General features: G+C 51.7%; 1 protein-coding gene across 3 annotated transcripts; it reads left to right on the top strand.

The window, feature by feature from the left end:
• Positions 1-1,470: 1,470 nt before the first annotated feature.
• SCAMP2 (secretory carrier membrane protein 2) lies at positions 1,471-26,252 on the top strand. 3 transcript variants are annotated; one of them, XM_088829531.1, is made up of 10 exons: positions 1,471-1,645; positions 14,535-14,603; positions 15,042-15,140; positions 15,682-15,810; positions 17,306-17,423; positions 17,939-18,067; positions 18,715-18,874; positions 20,015-20,116; positions 24,344-24,461; positions 24,719-26,252. In XM_088829531.1, exons 1-10 carry the CDS (start codon positions 1,589-1,591, stop codon positions 24,851-24,853), a joined length of 1,116 nt encoding a protein of 371 aa, XP_088685657.1. In that variant the 5' UTR covers positions 1,471-1,588; the 3' UTR covers positions 24,854-26,252. The 3 variants fall into 3 exon arrangements, with proteins under 3 accessions (XP_088685657.1, XP_055274121.1, XP_055274123.1); XM_055418146.2 differs by lacking the exon at positions 15,682-15,810 and having other exon boundaries at positions 1,472-1,645; XM_055418148.2 differs by lacking the exons at positions 15,682-15,810; positions 20,015-20,116 and having other exon boundaries at positions 1,472-1,645.
• The last annotated feature ends 281 nt before the right edge of the window (positions 26,253-26,533 follow it).

Here is a 26,533-nt window from a genome sequence, read left to right as displayed (position 1 = left end):
GCACACAAACATAAATCCCTCCTGTTCTTCCACTTGAGGATGTTTCCTGAAAAAAAAAAAAAATGAGCTGGACCCTCAGAAAAGTGGATGAGGAAAATAGTAAATATTTAATAATTATATACCAAGCAGTATCTGCTTGGTACTATGTTAGTGCCAGAAATACAACAGTGAGCAAAACAGATGCTATTCCTGCCCTTGTTTACAGTCTAGTAGGAGAAATAGACATAAATAACCATCTTTACACGTAGTAATCACAATCTGCAATAGGTATAAGGAAAGGCCCAGTGTTTATGTTGTAGGGGAGGGGCTGATATAATCTATAATGAAGAGTGGCTACTCCTGAGGAAGAGATCCATAAGCCTGGATTTGAAGAATAAGTAGGAGTTAACTAGGGGATGATGAGGGCATGGGCTACGAGCATACCAAGAAGAGGGAGAGCCCAGTGCAAAGGTCCTGAGGCAGGCAAAGGAACAAATAAGTCTGAGGACCTGAAAAGCCACTAGGAGGGCTGGGATGCTCAGGGGTGGGGTGTAGTGGAGGGGAAGTCACAAGAAGGAATGGGAAGGATTGACAGGTGAAGGGCAGATATTACAAGTCTTAGAGGTCAAACTAAGAATGTGGACCTTTACGGAAAATAACTGAAAGATTTTAAACAGACAGTTCAGTAGTAATTTTGCCCCATTTGAATGGATCTTTGGTTACAACATGAACAACAGAAGACCAATTAGCAGCCCTGTACTCGTGCAGGGTAAGGTATGGAGGAGTGGCTGGACTCAGGTACACCAGAAATGTACAAAAACATGAATAAATTACTTGAATTTGTGGGAAATGAGTCAGCCATCTCCCATATACTGACGGCTCTATTGCTGAACTCCCTCATTCATTTAATAAATGCTGGATGCCCAGGTTAATCCCAGCTCAGGCCCTAAACCTGTCTGAACTCAGGGATCCTCATGCCTAAGACGATAAAACTTGACATCGGGGGTCAAGGCCTACGAGAGGTAGGACTCAGCTAGTATGGGGGACAGCTGCACAGTCCATTCTTCCGAAAAGATCCTCTGTGCTCAACTCCTACCAACAGAACCCTTTCCTAGCTTAGCGAAGTCCTCTGAGTCAGGAATTCCATTCCCCACTCCCCCCGTTGGCTGGAACTCCTGTCCCCTGCCTGAACCAGGGCGTATTTCCCAAACTTGCCCTCCAAGAAAGCTGAAGGGGTTGTTTCCAGCCCCACTTTTGGGAGTTTACTTTGAGGAGTTTCTAACACAATGTTGTAACCTATCTGACCGAGAGGCTCCAGCCCCTCCTCCGTCTCCCAAGTTCCTCGGTGCCTCCCTGACCACTGGAGAACAGACACAGGGAATAAGCGGATGGAAGCGAACGCCCACCGGGCCTCACAGTGGGTTGGGCAGGAGGGCGGAGCGGACTTCTGTGACGTCACACAACCACGCCCCTCTGGGAGGACGTTGCGCCTGCGCCAGAACGGCTGCCTCGCTCCCGGAAGTGGAGGGTCTGCACGGAGAGCGCCGCTGGGTCTGGGTGCCCGGAGGCAGAAGCGCTCTCGGAGCTCGCTCGTTGGCCCCCGACCGCCATGTCGTCCTTCGACACCAACCCCTTCGCGGACCCAGTGGACGTAAACCCCTTCCAGGTAGAGCCCTCATCTTACAGCTCTGTCCAGTTCTCAAAGGCCGCCGCCCGGGCCTCTTTCGCCAGAGCCGGGAGACGTGGCGTAGGAGGGACGGGCTGTCTGCCCAATGGGAGAACGGGCTTCGAGGGGTGTCCTATCGTAGCGCCTGGGGGGTGGGACTAACAGCAGGTGGACCAGCGGAGGGGGCGGGGCGCTGTACTCTGGGAAAAGGTGGGACTGTCTAGCTCCCAGGAACGTAGCCCTTCTAACTGGATACCGCTGGGGAAGGAGACTGGCGCAGACAAGATCAGGGAAGCCCCAAGCTTCAGGGAGAGAAGCGACTTCACCTGAGGGGAAAGTGTGACTAGCACATCCTGCAGTCTTGGGGAGACGCTAGCCTTGAGTCACTTTAGGAGAGAGGGTGACAGAAACATAATGAGGAGGTGGAAGCCTCTAGAGGGATGGAGAAATGTGAGAAAATCCCAAGACCATCCTCCGCAACACACACACAGCCAACTAGTCTATAAGGTATAGGAGAGCCCCTGAGATTTGTCAGAAAGGGAAGGTTGGTAACCCAAGTTGAAATATGGCCTTGATAATAATTTCACATCTTGGTCATGGATCTAGTTTGGACTGGGCTCTGGCTAGATGAGAGAGCCCAGGGTAGAGAGGGAGGAGAAGTGAGGAGCCTTTGAGGGACTTGAAATGCAAGGAATGTTGGTCTGATGGCCCTGTGTGTGGTGACAGGGTAGATGAGATGCACTGATCTATGAGCTGGCCTGACCTTTTAACAATTGCCCAAGAAAGAAGAGACTTCCTATTAAAAGCCAAAACCTTCCTGCCTTTGAGCTAAGAGCATGCTGCTGCTGCGGCTGCTAAGTTGCTTCAGTTGTGTCCGACTCTTAGCGACCCCATGGACTGCAGCCTACTAGGCTCCTTGTCCATGGGATTTTCCAGGGAAGAGTACTGGAGAGGGTTGCCATTGCCTTCTCCCGAGCTAAGATCATAGGGGTATTCTTTTCCGTGATGGAGGGTTGGAACTCCTTTAACTCCAAAGCTCCAGTGCCTCTTGCTTTGTGTATGCTCAAAACCAGTTCTAGGGAAGCTTGCTTGTGCTGACTAGTGATTATCAACCTCGAGCTTTCTGCTTTGTCAGGATGTCACCAGGCATGTGAACTCTTCCTGCTTGTTCTTTATTTTGGTCACTGGCAACTTTAAAGTTTCCTGCAGGTGTAGGGGAAGTCCTTGAGAGGGGGTCCTTCCTGCAAAACACAGCATGAGCTTTTCCACCTTGAATCCTTTCTTTCAAGGGTCAGAATAAACACAGACTAGAGTGAATGTTGGAGAGTGAACATTTTACGTCTCTTTCTTGGTTTTAAGGTGACTTAGCCAGTGGGAGCCCTTGAGGCAAATTTTGATAGCTTGGTAATATCAGGGAATTCCTAACATTCCTCTAGTAGCTTCATGCTTCTTGACAAAACTGTTTGGAGGACCTTATCTTTTATGTAATGCAGTAATCTATTTGGAGAAGGAAATGGCAACCCACTCCAATATTCTTGCCTGGAAAATTCGTGGATTGAGGAACCTGGTGGGCTACAGTCCATGGGGCCTCAAAGAGTTGGACACGACTGAGCGACTTCGCTTTTTGCTTTCTATTTGAGTAAAGAAAGAACATTTGCTTTTTTTTTTTTCCCTGTGCCATTGTCTTCAGATAACTGTTTTGCTTTAGTTATAAAACTGCTGTATGATATTGGAGTTCGAGTTTTAGTGAGGCTCTGGAAGTACGTGTGCTGTGTAATGATGTGCCTTTATTTTTCTTTCTTTGTACTGTCAGAATCAGAAATCAAATGTCTGCTGCTATCTGAAAGAGGTAGTCAGATGTCCAGAGATGCAGGGAGCTTGTCCTCAGTGCTAGCAGTGGGCTAGATAATTGGCCTAAATTTTGCCCTGTATTAATAGCAGCTTGAAAGTCTTAAACCACATCTCCAACCCCAGAAATGATTGTGCAAAGCATGGTAGAAGTAACTTCTGCATTGAAGCAAGATAGTCTGTCCATCGGGCAGCCCCAGGATATGGCAGGACAGGAAGCAGCTGTGGTCCTATAAAGAGTAACATCTGGTGGGGAAGCCTGTGGGGGGAGGCGAGAGCTGGTTGGCTGCAATTCTGCTCCTCCTGACTCTGGGCTGGGTTTTTCCTCTTGGCGCACAGCTGTGGAGGGAGAAGGAGCTTTGGGTGTGAGGCCCCCAAACTTCTTTTCCTGGAGAGCTGCCTCGCTCTCCTTGTGATGGTGGTTTCTGCTTCTCTGACTGCCAGGGCTGGGACACTAGGAAGGCACAGCCCTTGGGGGGCTGGGTGTGAGCCCAGCTTCATTTACTTAGGGTGTTGGCACGGAGCTCAGAAGAGAGAAGGTGGAGAGGCTATAGACTCAGAAACTGTCACACCTAACCGGGCTTCAGAAGTCTTTTTTTACGAAAATATACTTAGTGTTCAGAGTTCCATGGTGGATTTTTAAAGCTGGGAACATCCTCAGAAATCTCTTCTAACCCTTTCGGTTTATAGATGAGAAACCACGAATGCAGTGAGGATGGGACATGCCAGAGTCACTAGCTAATTGAAGCAGGAAGGGAGCGATCTGGGCCTTCTTCTCTGGATAATGCTGTTCTAAAGTTTAAACTGCCTTGGCAGTTACTTAGGCCAGCTGAGGAAAGAATGTAACATCATCACCACTGTTACCATTCTTAAAATGAGAGTACTGGTAAGGGTGAAAGTAACAAATTAGGTGAGCTTTTTTTGTTGTTTTTCAGTGTGTGGGGGTGGAATAATATGGATTGTATTGTGCTTTTTTCTTTTAAGATTCATTTCTTTTTGGTTGCGCTGGGTCTTTATTGCTGTGTGTTGGCTACTCTTTGCAGCGGTGCGAGGGCTTTTCATTGTGGTGGCTTCTCTTGTTGAGGAGCACGGATTCTAGAGCACAGACTCAGTTATTGCTGGACTCATGGGCCGGGTTGCCTCGTGGCATGTGGTATCTTCCAGATCCAAGGATTGAATCCTTGTCCTCTGCACGGGCAGGTGGGCTCTTCCCTACTGCTGCTGCTGCTGCTAAGTCACTTCAGTCGTGTCCGACTCTGTGTGACCCCATAGACGGAAGCCCACCAGGCTCCCCCGTCCCTGGGATTCTCCAGGCAAGAACACTGGAGTGGGTTGCCATTTCCTTCCCTACTGAGCCACCAGGAAATCTCCTGTATTGCGCTAGATGATATTTTAATATAGCATGCTTTCTGAGTAATGCCAGTCCTGAAAGGTGCTCAGGGTTCTGTGGTCAAATAAAGTCAGGAATCATTTTATTAAAGGTTGACCAAGCTTGTTCGTTTGTTAAAGGCTCCGAGAAATCCTGCAGTAAAGATATTTGCTCAACTTTGTTTGATCCAGCCTTTCTCAGAGTTTTGCAACCATGGAATCCTCCTTCTTCTAACTCTTGCAGTATCCCCTGAAGCTCCTGGTGTGCTTTTAGGTTGACTTCCTTATACATGTTTTTTATCTGCACTCTCTTCCATCCCCACCTGAACTGTGGCAGTGGGCTTTTATGACCTCCTCCTTGTGTACGGTTATAGTGGGATTATTAGAAAACTTCCTGCAGAGTCAGACTGTAAGTGGAAAGTTGTCACAAGAGTGCAGCAGAGCGTTTTTACCAAACTCCTAGGAGGAAGCAGGAAAGTGCAAGCCGAGAGTGGCTGGTTTCCCAACCTCCCCTGGCACTCCCTAATCCCTCTGTGCATTATGGTGCATCTGCTGTGTACCATCTGGGTATTCTGCTTTCTACTGATTCCAGCATATCTGTTCCCAAAAGTTACTCAGAAAGTCTTGTCAGGTGATGAAGAGGTTGAGGGCTCCAGATGGGCTTTGTCCTCCCCATTTTCTCTTTCAGCAGTCCACCGAAAAACAGTGGACCCTAGCAAATGCCTGGGCTGCTTTGCTGCTTGGTCTTTCTGTTAAGTTACCCCAAGCAGTCGACATTGATCTGGGAGTGGACTAGCTGGTGGTTCCAAACAGAAAACCTTTCAGCATTCGTGAGTCGCCAAATCACACCATATCACTTTCACACATTGTGTCCTTGCAGTTAAAAGATAATCTTGGTGGTATGGCTCCTTCCCAAGGATTTAAGACATTTCTGTCTCGTGGGAGGAGAAAGTGGTGGCAGAAACGTGATTTGGGCGTGAAGTCTCATGAAGTTCCCTGCAGAGACACTGAGGGCTTTGTCACTTCCCCAGAAGGGTGGACTTCAGTTTGACTGTAGCTTTGGGAATTCTCAGAACCCCCAGTTGGACCTGGTATAACTTTCCTGGGGAACAGGAGCATTGTCTCAAGAAATTTGAAAATGTCAAGGTTCGTATAGTTTAACTGACTCCAGGCAGCTGCCCAGGTTGGTGTGGGGAGGGATTTTTGCCTTAATAGTTGGCACCTGGAGGTAGTCTGGGTGTTAGAAAGCCCTTGGCCAGTGATACACCTGAACTTTGACCTTGCATGTCTATTAAGTTTTCTTTGGAGCCACTTGGAGTGGGACAATCCTGGGTTCAGAGAAACGGTAATATTTAACCAGGGCAAACAAGGGGTACTTGCTGCTGGTCCAGAGAAGAATGCTGTGCACATTAATTCACAAGGTGTGACCTGTCCAGCAGTGCTCCTATGAGATGCTAACACGTTCATGGACATCACTGAGCCACTGCTGCTCCGAGGGGCTGTGCAGGAGACCAGGATAAATGGGCACAGGGCCTGCTAGAGCTTCTAATCTGACAGGAGAGCTAAGAAATGCTCACTGATCATGACAACATGCCCTGGCGTGATAAGGGCAGTCAAAACTTGCCGAAAACACCTCTGAGGGATCTGAGGGAGAACGGGGCAGAGTCCTGTGGTAGGAGGTCCTGAGAGCAGAAAGCCTATGGCATGAGAGGATATTCCAGGTGAAGGAGCACCAACTTAAGTCACTTCCGCACACTCTCACCTCCACACCCCCCAGGCACCACCTCACGCCTGTGGACTCTTTGGGATCCTTGGGCCCATGATGGGTCTGCTGCTTGTGGTTCACCAGCTTGTCTGCCCAGTCTCTCTGGAAGTTCTCTGTCCTTGGCCTCTTTATACTGATAACTGTCACCTCCTCCTGCCTGTTTTCTCTTCCTGTCTCCTGCATTTCGGGGTGTCCTCGAGTTCTGTCCTTGACTTTGTTCTCAGTGTGTGCCTCTCCAAGTAAGGCCTCCCTCTTTCATGGCTTCAGAGTAGCATCCATATTCCAGTGGTATCAGATCTAGAGCCCTAGCCCTCACCTTCTCCTGACCTCCAAACCAGTATTTCCAGCTGTTACCTGGACATTTCCATCCATTCCACCCAGATGCATTTTATCAATCTCTCTTATGCGAATCAGTACCTTCCCAGATCCTTTCCCTGCTCCCACACACCCACTCCTGAAAATCATGTTTCTCTTCTCCCATGACTGCCTGTCTTGCTCAGTGGTGGCACTGTTTGCTGGTCCCCCAAGCTGGCAGCCTCAGTCACTCCACTCCTTCCCTTCCCTTCCCCTCTCCTGTGTTCTTGTCCTGCAGTAACTTTATACCCCGACCATCCCGTGGAGTTATCAAGCCTGTAGCATCTACCTGAGGAGGGTCTCTGGAGCCCGTTCCCTCTTCTCCATCCTCTGTGTCATCCCTTAGCTCAGGCCTCACTATCACCATGTGGACTCTGTGTCCCAGGCAGTCTTCCTGCCATCCTCCTTCCCTGAGCACTGCACTCTCCTCACTGCTGGCAGAGATGATCACTGCTCACAATCTCTGAGGGCTTCCCAGGTGGCATGGTGGTAAAAATCCACCTGCCAGTTTAGGAAACGCAAGAGATACAGGTTCAATCCCAGGGTCGGGTAGATCCCCCAGAGAAGGAAATAGCAACCCACAGGGACAGAGAACCCTGGTGGGCTACAGTCCATGGGGTCACAAAGTGTTGGATATGACTAAGCGCACAGGCTTTGCACAATCTCGTTGCCCCCATTGCCACAGCCTGCAGTCCGGCGCAGCCATCTTCAGGCTGGGTGCCTGTGCTCCTCTCTTTGTATATACACTTTGCTCTGTGGTCTCCTGATCCTTCTCACTGAACATATGCAAGGTCTTTTTAAAGATCCCATGTCTTTGCAAATGCTGTTCTCCTTTCCCTCTTGAGTGCTTGCTTAATTTCTTTCCTCTCTCAAGATCCAGCTCAGATGCCACCTCACGGAAGCCTTCCCTGAGTCTCCGGACAGCCTCTTCACTCCCTCCTCTGCCAGCCCGTTGCCGTTGCCCTTGTTCAGCACTGGTCACATGCTGTCACTTCTTGCCCTGGCTTCTGTTGTGTTCTCTGTGCTATTTGCTTCTTGAGGGCAGGAACCAAGGCCCTTTCCTGGTGCCCTCACCCTGCGCTGGTGTGGAATGGTTTGTGTAGGGAGTAGACAGACCGAGGTGGAAGGAGAGGGCAGGGGGCTCCATTTGATGGCGAACAGGCTGCACCTAGAGGAAAGCTGGTGCCAGGTCATGGAGCACCTCAACGCCAGGCCAGGGACTTGGACTCTCTTTTCTGGGAGCCTCTGTACATCACTGCTGTGGCAGGGAGGGAGGCCCCGAGGTGCACCTTGCTCATTTGATGGGTTCTCAGCCTCTCTTCTTAAAACAAAAGTGTGTATGTATTTGTTTAACATAAACATAACATAGTCACGTTATAGAGAATTTGGAAAACAAAACAAACCATCCCTGTTTCTACTAGTGTTTTGCAGCCATTGTTGTTTGGATGTGTTTTCTGTTGTGAGTACTTCTCACGAAATCGTCATTTGATACTCATATAACCGAGCTGTTTCTGTATTGCTGCCCTGTGTTCACAACTGTGAATTTTAGTGACTGCTTCGGCCATTGAGGGGATGGGCACCGAAATTTACTGGGTATTTAAGTTGTTCCCTGCTTTTTCCCCTCTGTTGTAAATACCAGTACAGTGAATACTTTTGCAAATACAGATTTTCACATGTTTTTGTCATGTTTCCTTTGGATGGCTTCTCAGGCTGTAGCTCAGAGAAACCAAGGTTAACCGTGGCGCCTCGTTCACCTGGGACCCAGCCAGCCAACCTGGGGATGACCGCTCCTTCTTGTTTTGTGACACACAGCCTTGTCACTAAAGCAAACAGGACTTCACAGACGATCCAAAGTAGTGATGACTCTTTGCCTGTCAGAGAGAGTGGCCAAGTTTTGTTTTTGTTTTTTAGTCTATGAGGTATTTATTTAACGTGTTTATTCGAAGCCTGAAATAAACCTCACATTGGGAGCCTGGGTGGAGTGGAGGGTGGGAAAGCAAGGAAAAGTCGCAGTAAAACTCCAGCACAGCCGAGACCTGGGAGATGCATGGAAAAGGGTTGCCAAACCAGTGAAAACAAGTATGTTTTTCAAGGCCCTTCCCCGCGCCCCCCCAGCAGAACTCCAGCCCAGCTGTACTGCCTCGTTTTCTCAGTCCCTCACAGCCCAACTCCACCAAGTGCTCCCTGCCCTGGAGCTGTATGGCCTGAGCTTACTTGACTGGGCCTGTGCTCGACTTCCTCCCCTCCCCTTGGAAGTGAGCCTTCCCCCGAGCCCGCCCAGCCTCCTGTCCCCTCCCATTGTCACTCGTGCTGTGTGCACTTGTCTCAGCTCCCAGACCCTGGTCTCCTGAAGGGTAGGAGCTGCACCCTGTTCCTCTCGGTGTGTCCCTCACCCTTTGTGTGACTGCTTACTGCGTGAAAGGAGCTGAGATCAGGAGCGTTCTCCTTGTTGCCAGTTCAGTCGGGCGTGAGCCGGCTGAGTCCTTTGGGCACTGAGGGGTGTCAGCTTACTTCTCGGTGGGTGAGACTTAACTCTCACCATGCTTTTAAATGCTTGACCCACTTACGAGCTGGCTGATGCTTGGTGAGTGGGAAGGAAGATTGCTGCCGTTGACTTCTTCGTGACTCGAGGGGAAAGCTGAGGGTCCTCATTCAGGCCAGTCAGTGTGGTCCTTACAAGGTTCTGTGCCAGTGTCCTTCCAAGGGTGTTCGCCCAGGACTGCTCTGAAGTTCAGGAACAAATAGCCGAGCAGACCCAGTCGTCCTGGTTGACCCCTCAACCCCATGTTGACCGAGCACCTTCCGTTGGTCAGCCCCTGAGCCAGGCTTTGGAGAGACTCTGCCCACGCAGGTTTACCACTTGTGTTTTTGGAGAAAGACAGACTTGGATTCAAAATTGGGCTCAACCACTGCAGTCCCTGAGGTCTTGGATGAATTACTTCCTCTCTCTGAGCTGGGCCTTTCTTCATTCTCATGCTTCTCCTTTACAGGGTGGTCGTAAGGCTGAATGAGGAGGTGGGTTGTAGCTTTTCTCAGCCAGGGCTCCTCAGCTGAGCCGCGGAACACAGCTTCTGCTGGCTGGAACAACTGTTTTCTCCATTTTCTCAAGGATGGAACATCACCAGGACTGTTCTAATACACAGGAAAGAAGGCAGGTCATTGCAGACAGTGGATGGCTTGGGGCAGTGGGGCTTGACTCTCTCGAGGAACCAGGTTGAGAAAGGCTGGTCGAACCTTCTTTTCTGGTGGTGTGACACAGTGGCCACTTCTGGGATGACTGGCAGTAGTATCAGTGTGTGATGAGTCTGCAGATGGTAGACACTCTGTATGTGTCAGCTCCCTAGTCCGTCCCTCCCCTTCCCTTGCTCTCTCACTGGGCCTCAGCTTTTATTGAAACCACATACATTGTCAGAAAGTGCCTAGGTCTCCTCAGATGGAAAGCACCCATGTCTCGCAGAGTGTCCAGGCTCCTTTCCGCAAGCAGAGTCCTTCTAGGCCCTGGGCTGCCGTTCTGGTGCAGGTGGCCCTCCCCTCCTCTGTGCCTTGGCACTTGGGCAGCACCTCGTAGAGAAAGCAGAGAAGGGCCATCAGCTGCGGTCCTTGTTCCAGACATGACCTGAGCTTCTGCTTGCATCAGGCCCTCCACCAAGCACTAGGAGCCAGAAGTATGAACTAGATACAGAGGCACCTGACTGCAGTTTACAGCCTGCTAGAGGAGACAGAAGGAGAAGGCAATGGCACCCCACTCCAGTACTCTCGCCTGGAAAATCCCATAGACGGAGGAGCGTGGTGGGCTGCAGTCCATGGGGTCGCTAAGAGTCAGACACGACTGAGCGACTTCACTTTCACTTTTCACTCTCATGCATTGGAGAAGGAAATGGCAACCTACTCCAGTGTTCTTGCCTGGAGAATCCCAGGGAAGGGGGAGCCTGGTGGGCTGCCTTCTGTGGGGTCGTACAGAGTCGGACACGACTGAAGCGACTTAGCAGCAGCAGAGGAGACAGGATTTGTTTGTGGTGAGGCTGATTTAGGGGCCCAGGACCAAGTCCTTAAGATTGTTGAGAAAAAAAGAAGGGTCAGTTTGGATCGGGTGATCAGTCCCCCCACCCTCCAGAATCCTCTTCTGGCTAACCTTGGTAAGAAAATGACATCTCTTCACAGGTATGGAGGGTGCCTATTAAAGGTGTACACCTGAGCCAAGCGGGTATGCTGGCTCCTGACACTGCTACCATGGCCACCCCTCTGCCCTTGTCCTGTAGTGACAGACTTGAGTAACCCGTCCCTTGGATGGTGGATCTGATTTCAGTGACTTCAGCTCACTTACTGGGCTGTGACTTGCTGTCTGCGGAGTCTGAAAGGGGAACAGATACCGAGCCCTAGATCTTTCTTGCAGGAAGCCAGCCCAGTAATTCTGGGAGAAATCTGCTAGTCGTTCAGCCAACAAAAAACCTCAAGGGCAGTTCCTCCAACTGTCCTCTCGAGCCTCACCTTGTCACGTTGTCCAGATTGCAGGAGCCACCTGGCAAGGATGGTGTCCAGCAGAAAGGACATGGCCACATTGCTTCTTTGCGGAGGAGACTGGGTGTGGTGCGGGGGAGACAGGAAGTGGGTTGAGGCTGTGTGTCCAGCTCTGGGCCAGGCCCTGGGGCCCTGCGGACACAGGCTTGCCCTCTAGGGGCTGATGGCCTCAGTGCAAAGATGGCAGAATGTGTGAAAGAGGCACGTTCAGGGACTTCCCTGGTGGTCCAGTGGCTGAGACCGAACTCCCAGTGCAGAGAGCCTGGATTTGATCCCTGGTCAGGGAACTAGATCCCACGTGCCGCAGCTGAAGATCCTATGTGCCACAACTGACATCCGGCACAGCCAAATAAACAGATATTAAAAAAAGAGAGAGAGAGGCATGTTTAGCACTGACCCTTGGTTGTATAAATGTTCAGATAAGGGAGCCAGTCCTGCAGGGTGGCAAATACCCATTTCTATGTCTGAAAATTGAGGGCTGGCTCTCTCAGTCTGTCTACCATGAATACTGTGTTTAAGAATCCAATCTGGAGGCTTGCTGCTGGAGGGGAAGCTGGGCAAGAAGGCCAGGAACATCTGGATGAGCCGTGACTAGGGATGAGGAGTGTCGACAGGGGAGCCTTGGTGAGGCCTTGTAACGGGTCCTTGGCAGAGTCTGGGGGCAGCTGTTTCTCCCAGAGGCATCGCTGTTGGGCTGGACCTGAGCCCCGTACCTGTTCTGTATGGGGAAGGGAAGGGAGTACAAGTGTGCAGGAGCTGCGTTAGGTGCCCAGCCCGGCCCTAGGCCAGCACCGATAGAGAGGATGGCTGGGAGCCCTGTGTGAGGCCCTCAGCCTGAAGGGTTGGCCTCTGGGAAAAGGAAGGATGAAAACTTGGGGAAAGGCTGTGTTCTGGGGACATGTTTGCATTTTTTAGGAAAGAATCTGGGAAAAACTAATCCAAAAACATCATTTTCTTGGCATTTCAGCTGAGTCCTTCACAGCCTTGCATTCCTCGCAAGTGTGCATGGTTTAATAAAATCAGCACTGGCAGCCAGCGGCACGTTTCTGTTCCAGAACCTTAAATTGTCCTTTAGAAAATGAGAGGAATAAATGTTTTCTGTGAAATAATAAAAATAACAGAACAGTATAGAAAGGTTATAAAGTGAAAAGTATCCATTCATACCACCTTACTTACCCACCCTCCCCCACCCGCTTCCCCCACCAAAAAAACAAACCTTCCCTGAAGGTAAATACTTTAAACCAGTTTATTTTATTTTTTAAAAACATTTTAAACTTCTCAAAGTTAGACTCAAGACACATTGACTTCATAGGAAATCCACTGAGAAATGTTTTTCTAGGCTGAATACCTGTTTCTCCTTAGTCTTCCCTAACAGAGCATATACATGTTAATTACTGTCATTTTATAATCACTGTTGGCCCACCCCACGTAAACTGTGTGTGTGGTATTCTGAATGTTCTTAGTTACACCCTAGATTTCACTAACTGCAGAAGATTTTCTGGGATAACCTGTCACTTGTTTGGCTACTTTTGAGGGTGAAGTCCAGAGAACTCTTAAGTGAGTCTCCTCTAGGAGGTGGGGGTTATTTTATAGGTGTTAGCAACTGGTTGGAGAAGGCAGTGGCAAGCCACTCCAGTACTCTTGCGTAGAAAATCCCATGGACAGAGGAGCCTGGTGGGCTGCAGTCCATGGGGTCGCTACGTGTCAGACATGACTGAGCAACTTCACTTTCACTTTTCACTTTCACACATTGGAGAAGGAGGTGGCAACCCACTCCAGTGTTTTTGCCTGGAGAATCCCAGGGACGGGGGGAGCCTGGTGGGCTTCCGTCTATGGGGTCACACAGAGTCGGATACGACTGAAGTGACTTAGCAGCAGCAGCAGCAGCAACTGGTACCTGGGCTGTGCTGATCCCATCTGGCATCTCTGGGAGACCACCTGTAAAACCACAGAATCATTTGATTCAGCAGTCAACCAAATGACTCAAAACTGAAAGTTAAAGAAAAAAGTAATTTAGAGGAAAAAAGTCAATCAAGGCAATCCTAGAGGAACTCATTCTAAGCAGTCAATCAGTGCGTGTGTGTGTGTCCAAGGCATACCAGATCCATTCAGTGCAGGCTGGTGGGTCCCAGATGACTCCTCTTTCCAGGAGACAGTGATCTGAGGGAGCCGAATCTGGCAAGTGGCCAGTACCAGTAAAGAGCAGCCATAAAGTGGTGGGGACATTTTATTCAACCCCCCTCTGGAGTCAAACCTACAGGTTCCAGAATTCCCTGATGGTTCAGTGGTTAGGACTCAATGCTCTCACTGCCAAGGGCCAGAGTTCAATCCCTGGTCAAGGATCTAAGATTCCACATGCTGTGTGGGTACAGTTTTTTGTTTTTTTTTTTTCAAAAAAAAAACACACAAAAAGACCCTGCTGGCTCACTTGGGTCCCACAGCGCAGTCAGGTCCATTCAGAAACAGACTGTAACCTAGTAGACTTTCCCGCTTGCTAACACATCCTTTCACGTTGTTTTACTTCAGGCTGTATACTGCTTGGACTAGTTTTCAGGCTAAACCATCTTAAATCTCCTTTCTTTTTCTTTGGGCCACGCTGCATGGCTTAGGGAATCTTAGTTCCTCAACCAGGGATTGAACATAGCCCCAGCAATGAAAGTTCCAAGTCCCAGCCATTGGCCAGCCCACCAGGGAGTTCCCTAACCATTTCGAATTTCTCAGGGGCTCCAAAGGGAACACCTGTAGTGTCTTCCTGGGCCTCAGAATGTAAACCTTGCTCTGGGTCTCTTCTGGCAAGTCATCTGGGCTGATTTCCCCTCCTTTTCCAGCAAGGGAGAAATGACTGCCACTGTGGTATGGCAGGGGCTGGGCACAGGAGCCTTCAGGAGAGGCTCTCCAGGACTCTAGGAAGGGCCATCAACAGCCTTACTTCAGCCAGGTATCCCCGGGAGGGGCCTTGAGACGGTGGTCTCCCTCCCCATCACCAAGACTCTGCTTTTTCCCCAGCGTCTGATGACTCTTTTTTCACCTTCTCAGGATCCCTCTGTGACCCAGCTGACCAATGCCCCACAAGGAGGCCTGGCTGAATTCAACCCTTTCTCAGAGGTTGGTGGGCACGCCCTCTTTCCGAGTCCCTGGGTCCTCTAGGCGGTACAGGCGGTACTGGCGTCTCTGGGTGACGAGACTCGGCAGAGGCAGAGAAGTTCCATTCCTCAAAGGGACAGTCTTAACATGAACTCGGGGGTGGGGTATGGAAGAGGAACCCATCCATTCTCCCCTCGGGATCCATGATCCGGGCCCCTCCCCGAAGAGGAGGGCCAGGCAGTGTTGGGAAGGTCTGGATCCAGTTTCCTGGGTTAGGCCTCACATTGCCCAGAACCTGAGGCTTGTTGGCCACGAAGCTGCAGAGGCAGGCCCAGGGCAGGCCCAGAGGGAGCACCCCTCACAGGCAAGGGCACATCACTCTCCCGGCTGTGGGTCTGTCCCCATATGGCTGACTGGGGGAGGCCCACTCACCTCCCTCCTCCGCTCTGCCCCACGCAGACAAATGCAGCGACAACGGTTCCTGTCACACAGATGCCCGGGGCCTCGCAGCCGGCAGTTCTCCAACCCTCAGTGGAGCCCACCCAGCCAACCCCCCAGGTACCGTTGACAAGATCCTTTTGGCCTCTCCTTTCCAGAAAGGGACACACCCAGACTGGTAGCTGAGCCCTGAGATTGAGGAGGGGGCAGAGGGCTTTCATCCCAGGCTTCCCTTCCAGGGCCCTCTGGCTCATCTCCTGGGAGCTGGTCACTTGCAGGTGGAGGGTCTGCTCTGCCAACCTGTATCCTCTCCCCCAGCCCCGTGACCACCACCCAAAATAAGCTCTACTCGCCAGGCCAGGCTCCTTGGTGGCAGGAAGAGCATTTACCCCTATTGTGTCCCTCCAGATCCTCCTCGGGCCTTTGGTTTGTTCTCTCTTCCCCAGGGCCCAGAACCTCTCTTCCCCTCGCTCTCCCTTTTTTCGTTTTTTTAAAACCTCATTTATTCCTGCCTGCCTTCCTGTTTTCCTCTGTCCCTCCACCAGTACTCTGAGCCTTGTGTGCTTTGTGCCCGACACTCCCTTCCATGCCTCCCAGCCCCGCCCCACGCTCCTCGTGGCCCCCTGGTGAGCGTGGCCCACAGTGGAGTTGTGTGTTGCAGCTCCTGCTTAGACAGGCCAGCAGGTTCCTGCCTACCAGATTCCTGGCAGTGAGCGAGCTCTCAGAGAGGCAGATGCTGCTAGGAGGAGATAGTATTCTCAGAGACAGCTACCTGCAAAGCCTGCCGAAGGTAGGCAAAGAACAGATGAGCAGGCGGGAGGGCGAGGTGCCTGGAGCCCACCCATTCTGGGCTGTGGCACCAGTGGGCCCCAGACTGCTCCTGTCATCTGACCGGACTTCCTCTGCACGCACGGCCCCTGCCCAGGCCCCTGGGCCCCACCCCTGGCCCTAGAGCCCTGTGGAGGTGAGGCGAGACTTAGAGGCAGGAGTGACTTCTCTCCAGCTGGGCGGTGGGCTGTCGGATCCTGGGCAAGTCTGAAGTTGCAGACTTGGGGAGAGGAGGCTGAGACCCCAGTGTGGTCTGCTGCTGCTGCTGCTGCTAAGTCACTTCAGTCGTGTCCGACTCTGTGCGACCCCATAGACGGCTAGTGTGGTCAATTCTGGTCCTGCTTCTGCCCCCACTGCCTGAAATTTACCTCCTGGGACTTGCCTGGCGGTCCAGTGGTTAAGACTCCACACTTCCACTGTAGGAGGCATGGGTTCAATCCCTGGCCAGGGAACCAAGACTCCCCCCACACCGTCCCCCGCCCACCCAGCCACCAAAAAAAAAAGAAAATTTACCTCCTGAAGGCAGCCTTAACTCTTTGGAGAACTCCTTTTAGAGAGAGAGGGAGAAGGTGTGTGTGTGTTGCATGCTCACACATGCATGCACAGGTATGCCTGCCTTGTTATTCCATGAGATGACCAGTTTGATACCTGTTCCCTACAGAGGACTGTAGACTTCAGGAGGAATCAGGTTCCAACAAGTGGAGCAGGGCCCTAGGCTGGAACACCGTGCCCAAGCCCAGCTCTGTTCAGCCTCATGTGTAGTCTCCCAGCACCTTCCCTGCTCTGCCTGGAGAGGGATAAAGCTTGGACTCTGTACGTCATGAAAGCAAGGCCAAGCACAGCCAAGCCTAAAGGGCTGCTGGGTTGTACTGGGTCACCGTTCAGTTGTACCTCTGGGCAGCTCCTGGGTGGGAGGAGAGTGCTTAAATATCGATCCCCGAGGCTCTGGGTGCACATGGCTGCCCTCAAGTGTCTCCCTTCCTCTGTCACTGCTGGCAGGTCTGCACTGTTTCCCCTTCACACACATGCACACGCACACACAGACACGCATGCACACACGCACACTCCAGGTTCTTCAAATGAGACTTGAGTCTCTGGCTTTCTGGCTATAGGTCGCTCTCTTCTGAGGTCTTTTTCCCTTTGCTGTTACCTCAAAAGTCACTTTGAACTTTGCCTGACTCCAATATGGGGATAGTTACCATCTCTTTCAAGCTGAGGGATACAAGGGAGAGGTGAGCCCTGGTGATGGCTAAGGGGCCAGAGGTGGTGTGGAGGTGGTAGGGGGCAAGTCACCTTGGCCTTGCTATGGTGGTCTTGGGTACCCACGACACACTGGGCCTGGGACTGCCTCTGGGCCCTCCCTGCGTGGGGCAAGGCCTCTCTGACTTCAGCTCAGACTGACGCTGTCTCACTGTCTTTTGTGTCCGGCTGCCCTCCACCTCCTCTGCACCCCCCAGGCTGTGGCCTCTGCAGCCCAGGCAAGCCTGCTCCGGCAGCAGGAAGAACTGGACAGGAAAGCGGCCGAGCTGGAACGGAAGGAGCGGGAGCTTCAGAACACGGTGGCCAACTTACACGGTAGGGAAGGCCGTGCTGCCTGGCGTAGGACCTCCCTGAGCCCACTTGTTCCAGGGCAGCCTCAGAACTTTGCTGAGCTCTGTCACGGCATTGTCCTGGGGAACGCCAAGTAAGGTGAAGGTCAGGAGACTTGCCGTTTGGTCCTAATGGATGTAGATTATTTGTGCACTCCTTCTCCACTCTGGAATTTACTTAGAGTGGGGGCCTTGGTCCCAGGATTCCTTACCCACGATGATGCCCCCTTGTGCTTATGGTCTGGTTGTTAATAAAAGTAATCACTCAGGCCGTCAAGCTCTATGTTTCCCAGTGCATTTGGGGTCCATTGTATTGGAGTGAGCTCAGGGCTGTTTGTTTCCCTTCACCCTTTCCCCGTCCCACTCCATATCCATACGCCCTGAGCCCCATCTGCTGCCGCCCCCCAGGAGCCCTGCTTTGGCCAATGGACTGGGCCAGCATGTGCACCCCGCCACGCTGCTGCTAAGGCCGGGCTCACCTCCCCACCTCTTCCCACACAGTGAGAGAGAACAACTGGCCGCCCCTGCCTGTGTGGTGCCCTGTCAAGCCCTGCTTCTATCAGGACTTCTCCACAGAGATCCCTGCCGACTACCAGCGGATATGCAAGATGCTCTACTATCTCTGGATGTGTGAGTCTTGCTTTTGCCCCTTCGAGCTCAGGGTAAAGTGAGCTGTGACTCGAGCGTGCTGGCTATGCTCTGGTTGCTCCTCCTGGCAGGCTCCAGGCTCTCTGGGCTGGGCTGGGCTGGGCTGGGCTGAGGGGTGCCTTCTGCCCACATAACTGGCCCTCCACAGTGTGCTCCCTATCCTGGGAACCTCCCACAAGGGCCAGTCCAGACCCCATATCAGGTAGGGTGGGACTAGCCGGAGGCTTCAGAGTGCCTCCAGAGCTCCCTGCACTGAACAACCCTCCTTAGGGGAAGGCCTCTCCTCCCCACGGTCCCCTCGGCTCCTAGGAATGAGGAGCGAGGAGAGAAGACTTCCTGTAGCTCCGCTGGGGGCTGCCCACAACCAGGGGAAAGCCTGCTAAAGACTTGATTCCCCAAAGCTCCGCCCTTGTGTCTGTGTCCACCCCTCCACGGCCGCTCCTCAGATACCTGAGTTTTAAGATTCCCTGTTTTAAGGGCTCAGAACACCCGGGCTGTGCACAGACCACGGCCCTCTAGCGTTTCTGCCGCGCGCTCTGTGTGGACCTCGCCGCCTCTTCGGGGCGGTTCGCCTCGGTGGGGAGCCTTCGGCCGCCTTGGCACAAGCCTCCCTGCCCCTCCTTCCCCAGTGCATTCAGTGACTCTGTTTCTGAACCTGCTCGCCTGCCTGGCCTGGTTCCTGGTCGACACCTCCAGGGGAGTAGACTTCGGCCTCTCCATCCTGTGGCTTGTGATCTTCACCCCCTGTGCCTTCCTTTGTTGGTACCGACCCATCTATAAGGCTTTCAGGTGAGTGGGGCTGGGCAGGGTATGTGGCTGGCATCGGGTCGCCAGCCAAAGCCCATCAGCCCTGCGGCCCCCTCCCAGTCTTAGAGCAGAATGGGATGGTGGGGAAATTCACTTTGCCATCCCCACACTTAGCAAGAGCCGGCAGGGATCAGCAGCTGCTTTCTCCTCTGTTGCACCAGAGGTCTGCTCTGGGCCGTGTCCTTGGACCAGGCTCAGGAGACCCAGAGAGGAAATCGAGAGCCTTTCTTGCCTTCCCCTTGCTCCCAGTCTATGTGGTTCCGTGGGATTTTAGTCCCTGGGAGGAGGCTGTGTGTCTGTGATAGCCAGACAGAGTCTGATAAGAGTCAGATAAGCTCTCAATGGCTTTATCCCTCCGTGCTCATGTCTGCCTCTCCCCAGTAACCCTTGAGCCTCGATGAGTGCCAGTATTTGACCGGTGGCCCTAGAGTCAATACTGTGGACATGAATGAATCCACCTCACAGACCCCTAGGACTTTTGGAATTGAGTCTAGGAGTTGATGCTCAACTCCTCGTTGAGCCCAGCAGGGAGTGAGGAGAGAGAGGAGGAGAGACAGGGAGCCCCACAGGTCCTGGGAGAGGGGGAGCAGAGCAGTGGCCAAACCCTCCCGTGTACTCAGCAGGCAGAACCTGCACCCTCACTGTATTCTAGCCCTCCAGGGCGAGATGAAAGTTCTCAAAACACCAGTTTTATCTGGTGTTCCCTACTCCCTAGATATCTTTTCTTCTGCCCAGGTCTGCAGATTGATTCTTAAAGTTTTATTATCTTTATAACAGGCTTAGATGTTCTTACCTGTTATGAAATGGAGATAACTTCAGGAAATGGAAAAAAAAAAAAGGCTTTTTCCATTGTCCTTGGGGTGAGCAACTTTATTTACAAGCTCTTTAAGCAGTCAAGCATTGACCCCCTTACACTGGAAGGCAGCGGAAGGCAAGTCCTTTTTGATTGTGGGGGTGTCTGTGTGTCCCTGTCCTCATGGACAGTGTGGCTGACCCCTGGAGCTCTGTCTCCTCTGGCACCCTCCCTCCTGTCTCCTAGTGAGGAAGGTGTCCTGGCAAGTGAGAAGGCTGAGGACAGCCTGAAGCCCTTGTGTGACTTCTCCTTTCCCGCTCTCTCCACAGGTCTGACAACTCTTTCAGCTTCTTCGTGTTCTTCTTTGTATTTTTCTGTCAAATAGGGATCTACATCATCCAGTTGATTGGCATCCCTAGCCTGGGGGACAGGTGAGATGTGGGGCAGCACAGAGGGGATTAGACCCTGTTTCCCTGCTCCCAGAAAGGCCCCACCGATGACCCATTTTCCACCATGGCTGGGAGAGGGGTGATGGGTCAGCGGGGTTCTGCCTTCTTCCCCGATAGCCACTCACTGTTTCACCTTGCTCACCCCTTTCCAAAGTGTCTTGGATGGAGTTGGCCTGAATCCTTAGGCTCTCAGGGCTGTGTCCTGCACTGCAGGGCCCCCTCCTGCCATGCCCTCCTAGAGCCTGCGGCTGCTCCCACAGGCCCCAGAAAAGCCCCGAGGCATGGGCGGCTGCCGATGGATGTCCTGACCTTTACAAACTGTGAGCTGTGACTTTTTCTGGAGGCCCTGTAACCTCAGGAGGTGGAGCCCTCACCCCTCGAGGGTCGGCTCCTTCGGGCTGCTCTCCTTGAGCATCCAGCTGGCTTGAGAGTCCCGGCTGCTGCAGTTCTCAGCTTGGAATTAGTCTCAAAAAGAAGAGCTGATGGCTGATGTTTTCCTTTCTGCTCCAGTGCACAGGGAACATTACAGAAAGGTCAGGCTGGCACTTGGCTGAAAGCCTGAGCCTGGAAGGGCTGCACCATTTTGGTCCCTGCCCTCCAGTGGAGCTGGCGAGTCCAGAGTGGCGTGGAGGGGTGACTCACCTCACACTCGGAGCCAGCGCATGCTGCCTTCCTCCTCCCCCTGCCTTCTTGCCTTGCTGTTTCTAATCTGGCCCCTTTTCTCTTTGACTGGTGACCCAGTTTCATTACTCATTACCCTCAGTGAGATCCTGGTAAAAGACTGTGATTAACAACTGCTGTTTACACCCTGGACTGGGAGCCAGAAGGCTTGAGTTCTGGTCCTGCTCCGCCCCTCACTGCCCTGCCTGGGTCTGCCTGGTTGAGCTCCGAGGCCTCCAGCCTCCCGCTGTCTTTCTCATCTCACCTCAGAACACCCACGATTGGGTGGATGTCCTCCCACCTCCCTTTTTGTTACTGATTATGAAATACACATAACATGAAATCTGTCATTTTGTTTACCACTTAAACCACTTTGTATGATCCAGTGGCATTTTCATTCACAGTGTCCTGCAGACATCAGCACTGTCTAATTCTGTATCACACTGTGACATTTGTATCACATTGTAAGGAAACTCCATGCCCGTTAAGCAGTCACTCTTCATTCCCTCATTCACTGAGCCCCTAGCAACCATTAAACTGTTTCTGCCTCTCTGGATTTGCCTATTCTGGACATTTCACTTTAATGAAATCATCAGTTCAGTTCAGTTCAGTCGCTCTGTCGTGTCCAACTCTTTGTGACCCCATGAATCACAGCACACCAGGCCTCCCTGTCCATCACCAACTCCTGGAGTTCACTCAAACTCATGTCCATTGAGTCGGTGATGCCATCCAACCATCTCATTCTCTGTCGTTCCCGTCTCCTCCCACCCCCAATCCCTCCCAGCATCAGGGTCTTTTCCAATGAGTCAGCTCGTCGCATGAAGTGGCCAAAGTATTGGAGTTTCAGCTTTAGCATCAGTCCCTCCAATGAACACCCAGGATCGATCTCCCTTAGAATGGACTGGTTGGATCTCCTTACAGTCCAGGGGACTCTCAAGAGTCTTCTCCAACACCACAGTTCAAAAGCATCAATTCTTCGGTGATCAGCTTTCTTCACAGTCCAACTCTCATATCCATACATGACCATGGGAAAAACCATAGCCTTGACTAGATGGACCTTTGTTGGCAAAGTAATGTCTCTGCTTTTTAATATACTATCTAGGTTGGTCATAACTTTCCTTCCAAGGAGTAATGAAATCATATGTGGCTTTAAAAAAAGTTTTATTTATTTATTTACTTACTTTTGACTGTGCTGGGTCTTCATTGCCGCGTGGGCTTTCCTCTAGTCACAGCGTGTGTGGGCTTCTCACTGCAGTGGCTTCTCTGTTGCCGGGCAGGGGCTTCAGGACACACGGCTTCAGTAGAGATGGCGCCTGGGCTCCAGAACACAGGCTCAGGAGTTGTGGCGCACACGGGCTTAGTTGCTCCTTAGCGTGTGGAATCTTCCTGGACCAGGGATTGAACCTGGGTCCCCTGCATTGGCAGGCAGATTCTTTACCACTGAGCGTAACATTTGGCTTTCGGTGCCTGGCTTCTTTCACATAGCATCATATTTTCAAGGTTCATGTTAGTTCTTCATTACATTTTATGACTAAATAATATTCCATAGTTCTTGGAGATACTGCATGTTGTTTATCGATTTCCACCTTTTTGCTGTTGTGGATGGTGCTGCTATGAACATTTGTGTGTAGGTTTTTGAGTGTCTGCTTTCAGTTCTTTATGTATCTGAGGGTGGAATTTTTGGGTCATACGGTAATTCTATGTATAATGTATTAAGGAACTGCCAAACTGTCCCACAGTGGCCGAACCGTTTTGTTTGTTTGTTTCTGGCTGTGCTGGGTTTTTGTTGCTGCGGGCATTCTCTAGTTGGGCCAGTTGGGGCTACTCTCCAGTTATGGTGCACGGACTTCCCATTGCAGTGGCGGTTTGTTGTGGAGCATGGGCTGTAGGACGCTTGGGCTTCTGTAGTTGTGGTGCATAGGCTTCGTTACCCCACAGCATGTGAAATCTTCCTGGACCTGTGTCCTCTGGTTGGCAGGTGGATTCTTAACCACTTGACCACCAGGGAAGTCCAGGCCAAACTATTTTACATTCTCAATAGCAGTGTATAAGGGTTCCAGTTCCTCCACATCCTCCCTAACACTTACTATTTTCCTGTCTTTTTTTCCCCCTTTTTTCTTTTATAGCCAGTCTAGAAGTGTGGTAACTCGTGATTTTGATTACTCTTTCCTGAATAATTGTGATGTTGGCCATCTTTTATGTGCTTGCATATTTTCTTTGGAGAAATGTCTATTCAAATTGTTTTCTAATTTAGTATTTGGATTGTCTGTTGAATTCTTCTTATATTCAGGATACTGCATAGCTGCTTGTCAGGTATATAATTTATAAATTTTCTCCTTTCTTTGTGTTGCTTTTCACTCCTGATAATATTATTTGATGAACAAAGGTTCTTAATTGTAATGAGGTCTAATAGTTTTAGTTCTTATTGTTAGGTTTGAGTTAGCTTTTCTGTATGGTAGAAGTAGGGTGCCGGAGAAGGCAATGGCAAGCCACTCCAGTACTATTGCCGAGAAAATCCCATGGATGGAGGAGCCTGGTAGGCTGCAGTCCGTGGGGTCGCTAAGGGTCGGACACGACTGAGCGACTTCACTTTCACTTTTTACTTTCACACATTGGAGAAGGAAATGGCAACCCACTCCAGTGTTCTTGCCTGGAGAATCCCAGGGACGGGGGAGGCTGGTGGGCTTCCATCTATGGGGTCACACAGAGTCGGACACGACTGAAGTGACTTAGCCGCAGCAGCAGCAGCAGGGTGCACCTTCATTTTTTTTTTCTTTTAATTTTTTTAATGTATTTTTAATTGGAGGATAGCTTTACAGTATTGTGTTGGTCACCTTCATTGTTTTGTATGTGGATATCTAGCTGTCCTGCACCATTTGTTGAAGAGGCCATTCTTCAACATTCAGTGGTTTCGGCACACTTGTCTAAAATCAGTTGATGATAAATATATAGATTTGTTTCTGGACTCTCAATTCTATTCCATTGATCTATAATATATGTCTGTCCTGATGCCAGTACCATACTGTTTTGATAGCTATAGCTTTGTATTAAGTTTTAAAATCAGAAAATGTGAGGCTGTCCCCTTTGTAGATGAGAACACTGGCGCTCAGGAAGGAGATGTGACTGAGTGGAGGCAGCGGGGCTGTCCCCGGGCCGCAGGGTGGGGAGCTGAGGTGAGAGGATGAATGAAGAGGGTTGGCCAGTGATCCTCCTTCCCAGAGGGAGGGCCCTCGGCAGTGAGCAGCCCTAGGCTTTCCATGTCCCCCTAAAGGGCCCTACCCACCGTTACTCCTAACTGTGAAAGCAGCAGCCACATCCTCCCTTCCAGGCCTCACATGGCCCATAGATTCCCTATGGGCATTATGGGGCCTGATGGCCTTTACAGAGGCCTGGCCTCATAGACCAGGGTTTTGGCCCACAGGGCTCTGTGCTGCCCAGAGATGCCCGGGTGGTGTTCAGCACACAGTGGCCACTTGGAGAAGAGCCCCTCACAGGGAGCTCTGGGGCCCAATCCCACTGTGCTCTCCCCGGCCTCCTCCCCCTTTGCAGTGGTTGGATTGCAGCCCTGTCTACGATGAAGCACAACTTGGCTGTGTCGATCATCATGATGGTGGTGGCTGGCTTCTTCACCCTCTGTGCCGTGCTCTCACTCTTCCTCCTGAAGCGGGTGAGTGGTGGGTGCTGCGCCAACTCCAAACCCAAGGAAGCCCCAGCCCCTGGGGTAGGCACCTCTCTCCTGCTTTCTCCATGGGGGATGTTCATCACTAGAGCAGTGGCGTCTCCTGGGTCCTCAGAGCTCCAGCAGCTTCCTCCGGGGCTCTGGGTGGGAGGTCAGACAGGCTGGGGTTCGTGGTGGCTGCCTTGGGCCCGTGAGCTGGTGGCCCCTGGCGGGTGGACTTTTCTCACCACAGCCTCTTTCTGCAGGTGCACTCCCTGTACCGCAGGACAGGGGCCAGTTTCCAGCAGGCCCAGGAGGAGTTTTCCCAGGGCATCTTCAGTAACAGGACCTTCCGCAATGCCGCCTCATCTGCTGCCCAAGGAGCGTTCCAGGGGAATTAGTCCTCCTGAGTCTCCTCCCTCTGCCCTGGCCTTCTCTCTCACCTGCCTTCTGAGCTGCACTTTCCATTGGTGCCTTAAGCATTGGTTATGCCCAGCACAGACCTGGGGAGGGTCTTGCCCGTGGCTCCTCTTCCTCCCTCAGCAACCAGCTCTCCCTTCCACCTGAGGAAAGGGGAGGGAGGGACAGGGACTTTTTTTTACACAAGAGAAAAAAAAAAACAACAAAGCTGTCTTTTCTTTGGTGGTGGTTTGATAGGATTTTTTTGTCTCTTTGGAAGCAGTGGGACTGAAGTTCTCTTCTTCCCATACACAGAAACACACATGTACTCACACACATCCCAACACAAACATACACACTTGGGATCACTGGCTGTCCTGGGCCCAGCCACCTGGGGTTTTATTTCTGCTGGAGTCCTGAGATTTCACTCCTCCCCAGCAGGCCTGACCGGAATCTGGCTTCACGGACCCAGCCTGTGGCTTCCACAGTCCTGCCCTTCCCTCCTGCTGAGACTCGGGGAGCCTCCTAAGGGATCCCCTTTAGATGAGCTGCAGTCTGGCCTCCTCCTCAGATCACTCTGGGGTGAACTCTGGGCTTCCAGCCTCTGTCCAGCCTCATGTTTCTCACGAACAGTTTCCTAGCCCTTTAGGCCCCCTGCACCCTCCCGGCGTGGGCAGTGCGTGGTGCCCTCTGGGGCCCTTCTTAAGCCCTTCCCTCTCTAGACTTACTGAATGTGCAATGGGGTTGGTTCGGATTTGGGGATGGAGAGGGATAGAGGACACTGACCCGAAGTTGTCTTGCCCAACCTTTGGCAGTCTTGTATTAGGGTGGGTCTGATTGTCCTGGTGTGGTTTGTTTGGCCCTATTTGTTTTGATTTCCTCTCTTTATGAGGGACAGCTGCCCTTTAGCTTGGCCTCATACTCTTGCCCATCCCTGCCCCCCCACCATCAGCAGTATCTAGCTTGTATGACTCTTAGGGAGGGCAAGGAGAATGAGTTCAGAACTTCATTCTTCAGGCCACCTTTTTGAGGGTTCCAGACTAATCCCCCAGGGTTCTCCCATACTCCCCAAGTAGAGTCTAGATCACCTTCCACTAGTCCTGGGGATTCCCCAGGAGTTGTGTCACTCTGATGGGTGCTTAGGAGTTCAAGGTTAAAACCTGTATCCTGTCCTCCAGAGATGGTAGGAGGGGGTGGGTAGACTGAGGGGCTTCTCAAATAGCTGTCCAACCCAGGGCATCTGGGGCCTACCCAGAGGCAGCCCTGAAGCTGCCAGCCGACACAGCCCCAGAGCCACTGACTGATGATGGCAGTGACCAAGGTTTTGTAAACTCCTTCCTGGTATTTTTTTCTCCATGTACAAATGTATATGTTATGTCTCAATTTTGTCCTTAAATAAAAGACATTTTCAGACAATACTGGTCCTGACGTCTGCTGTATTTGGAAAGTTGGGAGTGGCCCGTAGGGTAGGGGCTGAGGCAGGCGAGCCATAGGTGAGAAGAGACAGTGAAGATGCTGTGTCTGGTCACTCTACTCCCTGGCCAGTCTGGGCGGGCTCAGTCCCTCACCCCTGGGGGTGAGCCTCTTACTGAGATTGCTTGTCCTCTTCCACGGTGCTTTCTTGTTCCAGTACTTACACATTCACAGTTGCTGGTCTTGGAGGAGAGGGGCCTCTTTGAACA

Source organism: Moschus berezovskii, chromosome 21 (assembly GCF_049115385.1).
Source record: "Moschus berezovskii isolate FMDL1 chromosome 21, NW_MosBer_1.0, whole genome shotgun sequence".
NCBI classification, from domain to species: Eukaryota; Metazoa; Chordata; class Mammalia; order Artiodactyla; family Moschidae; genus Moschus; species Moschus berezovskii.
The sequence above is the reverse complement of the archived record's forward strand: the minus strand, read 5'-3'. Positions and strand labels throughout refer to the sequence as shown.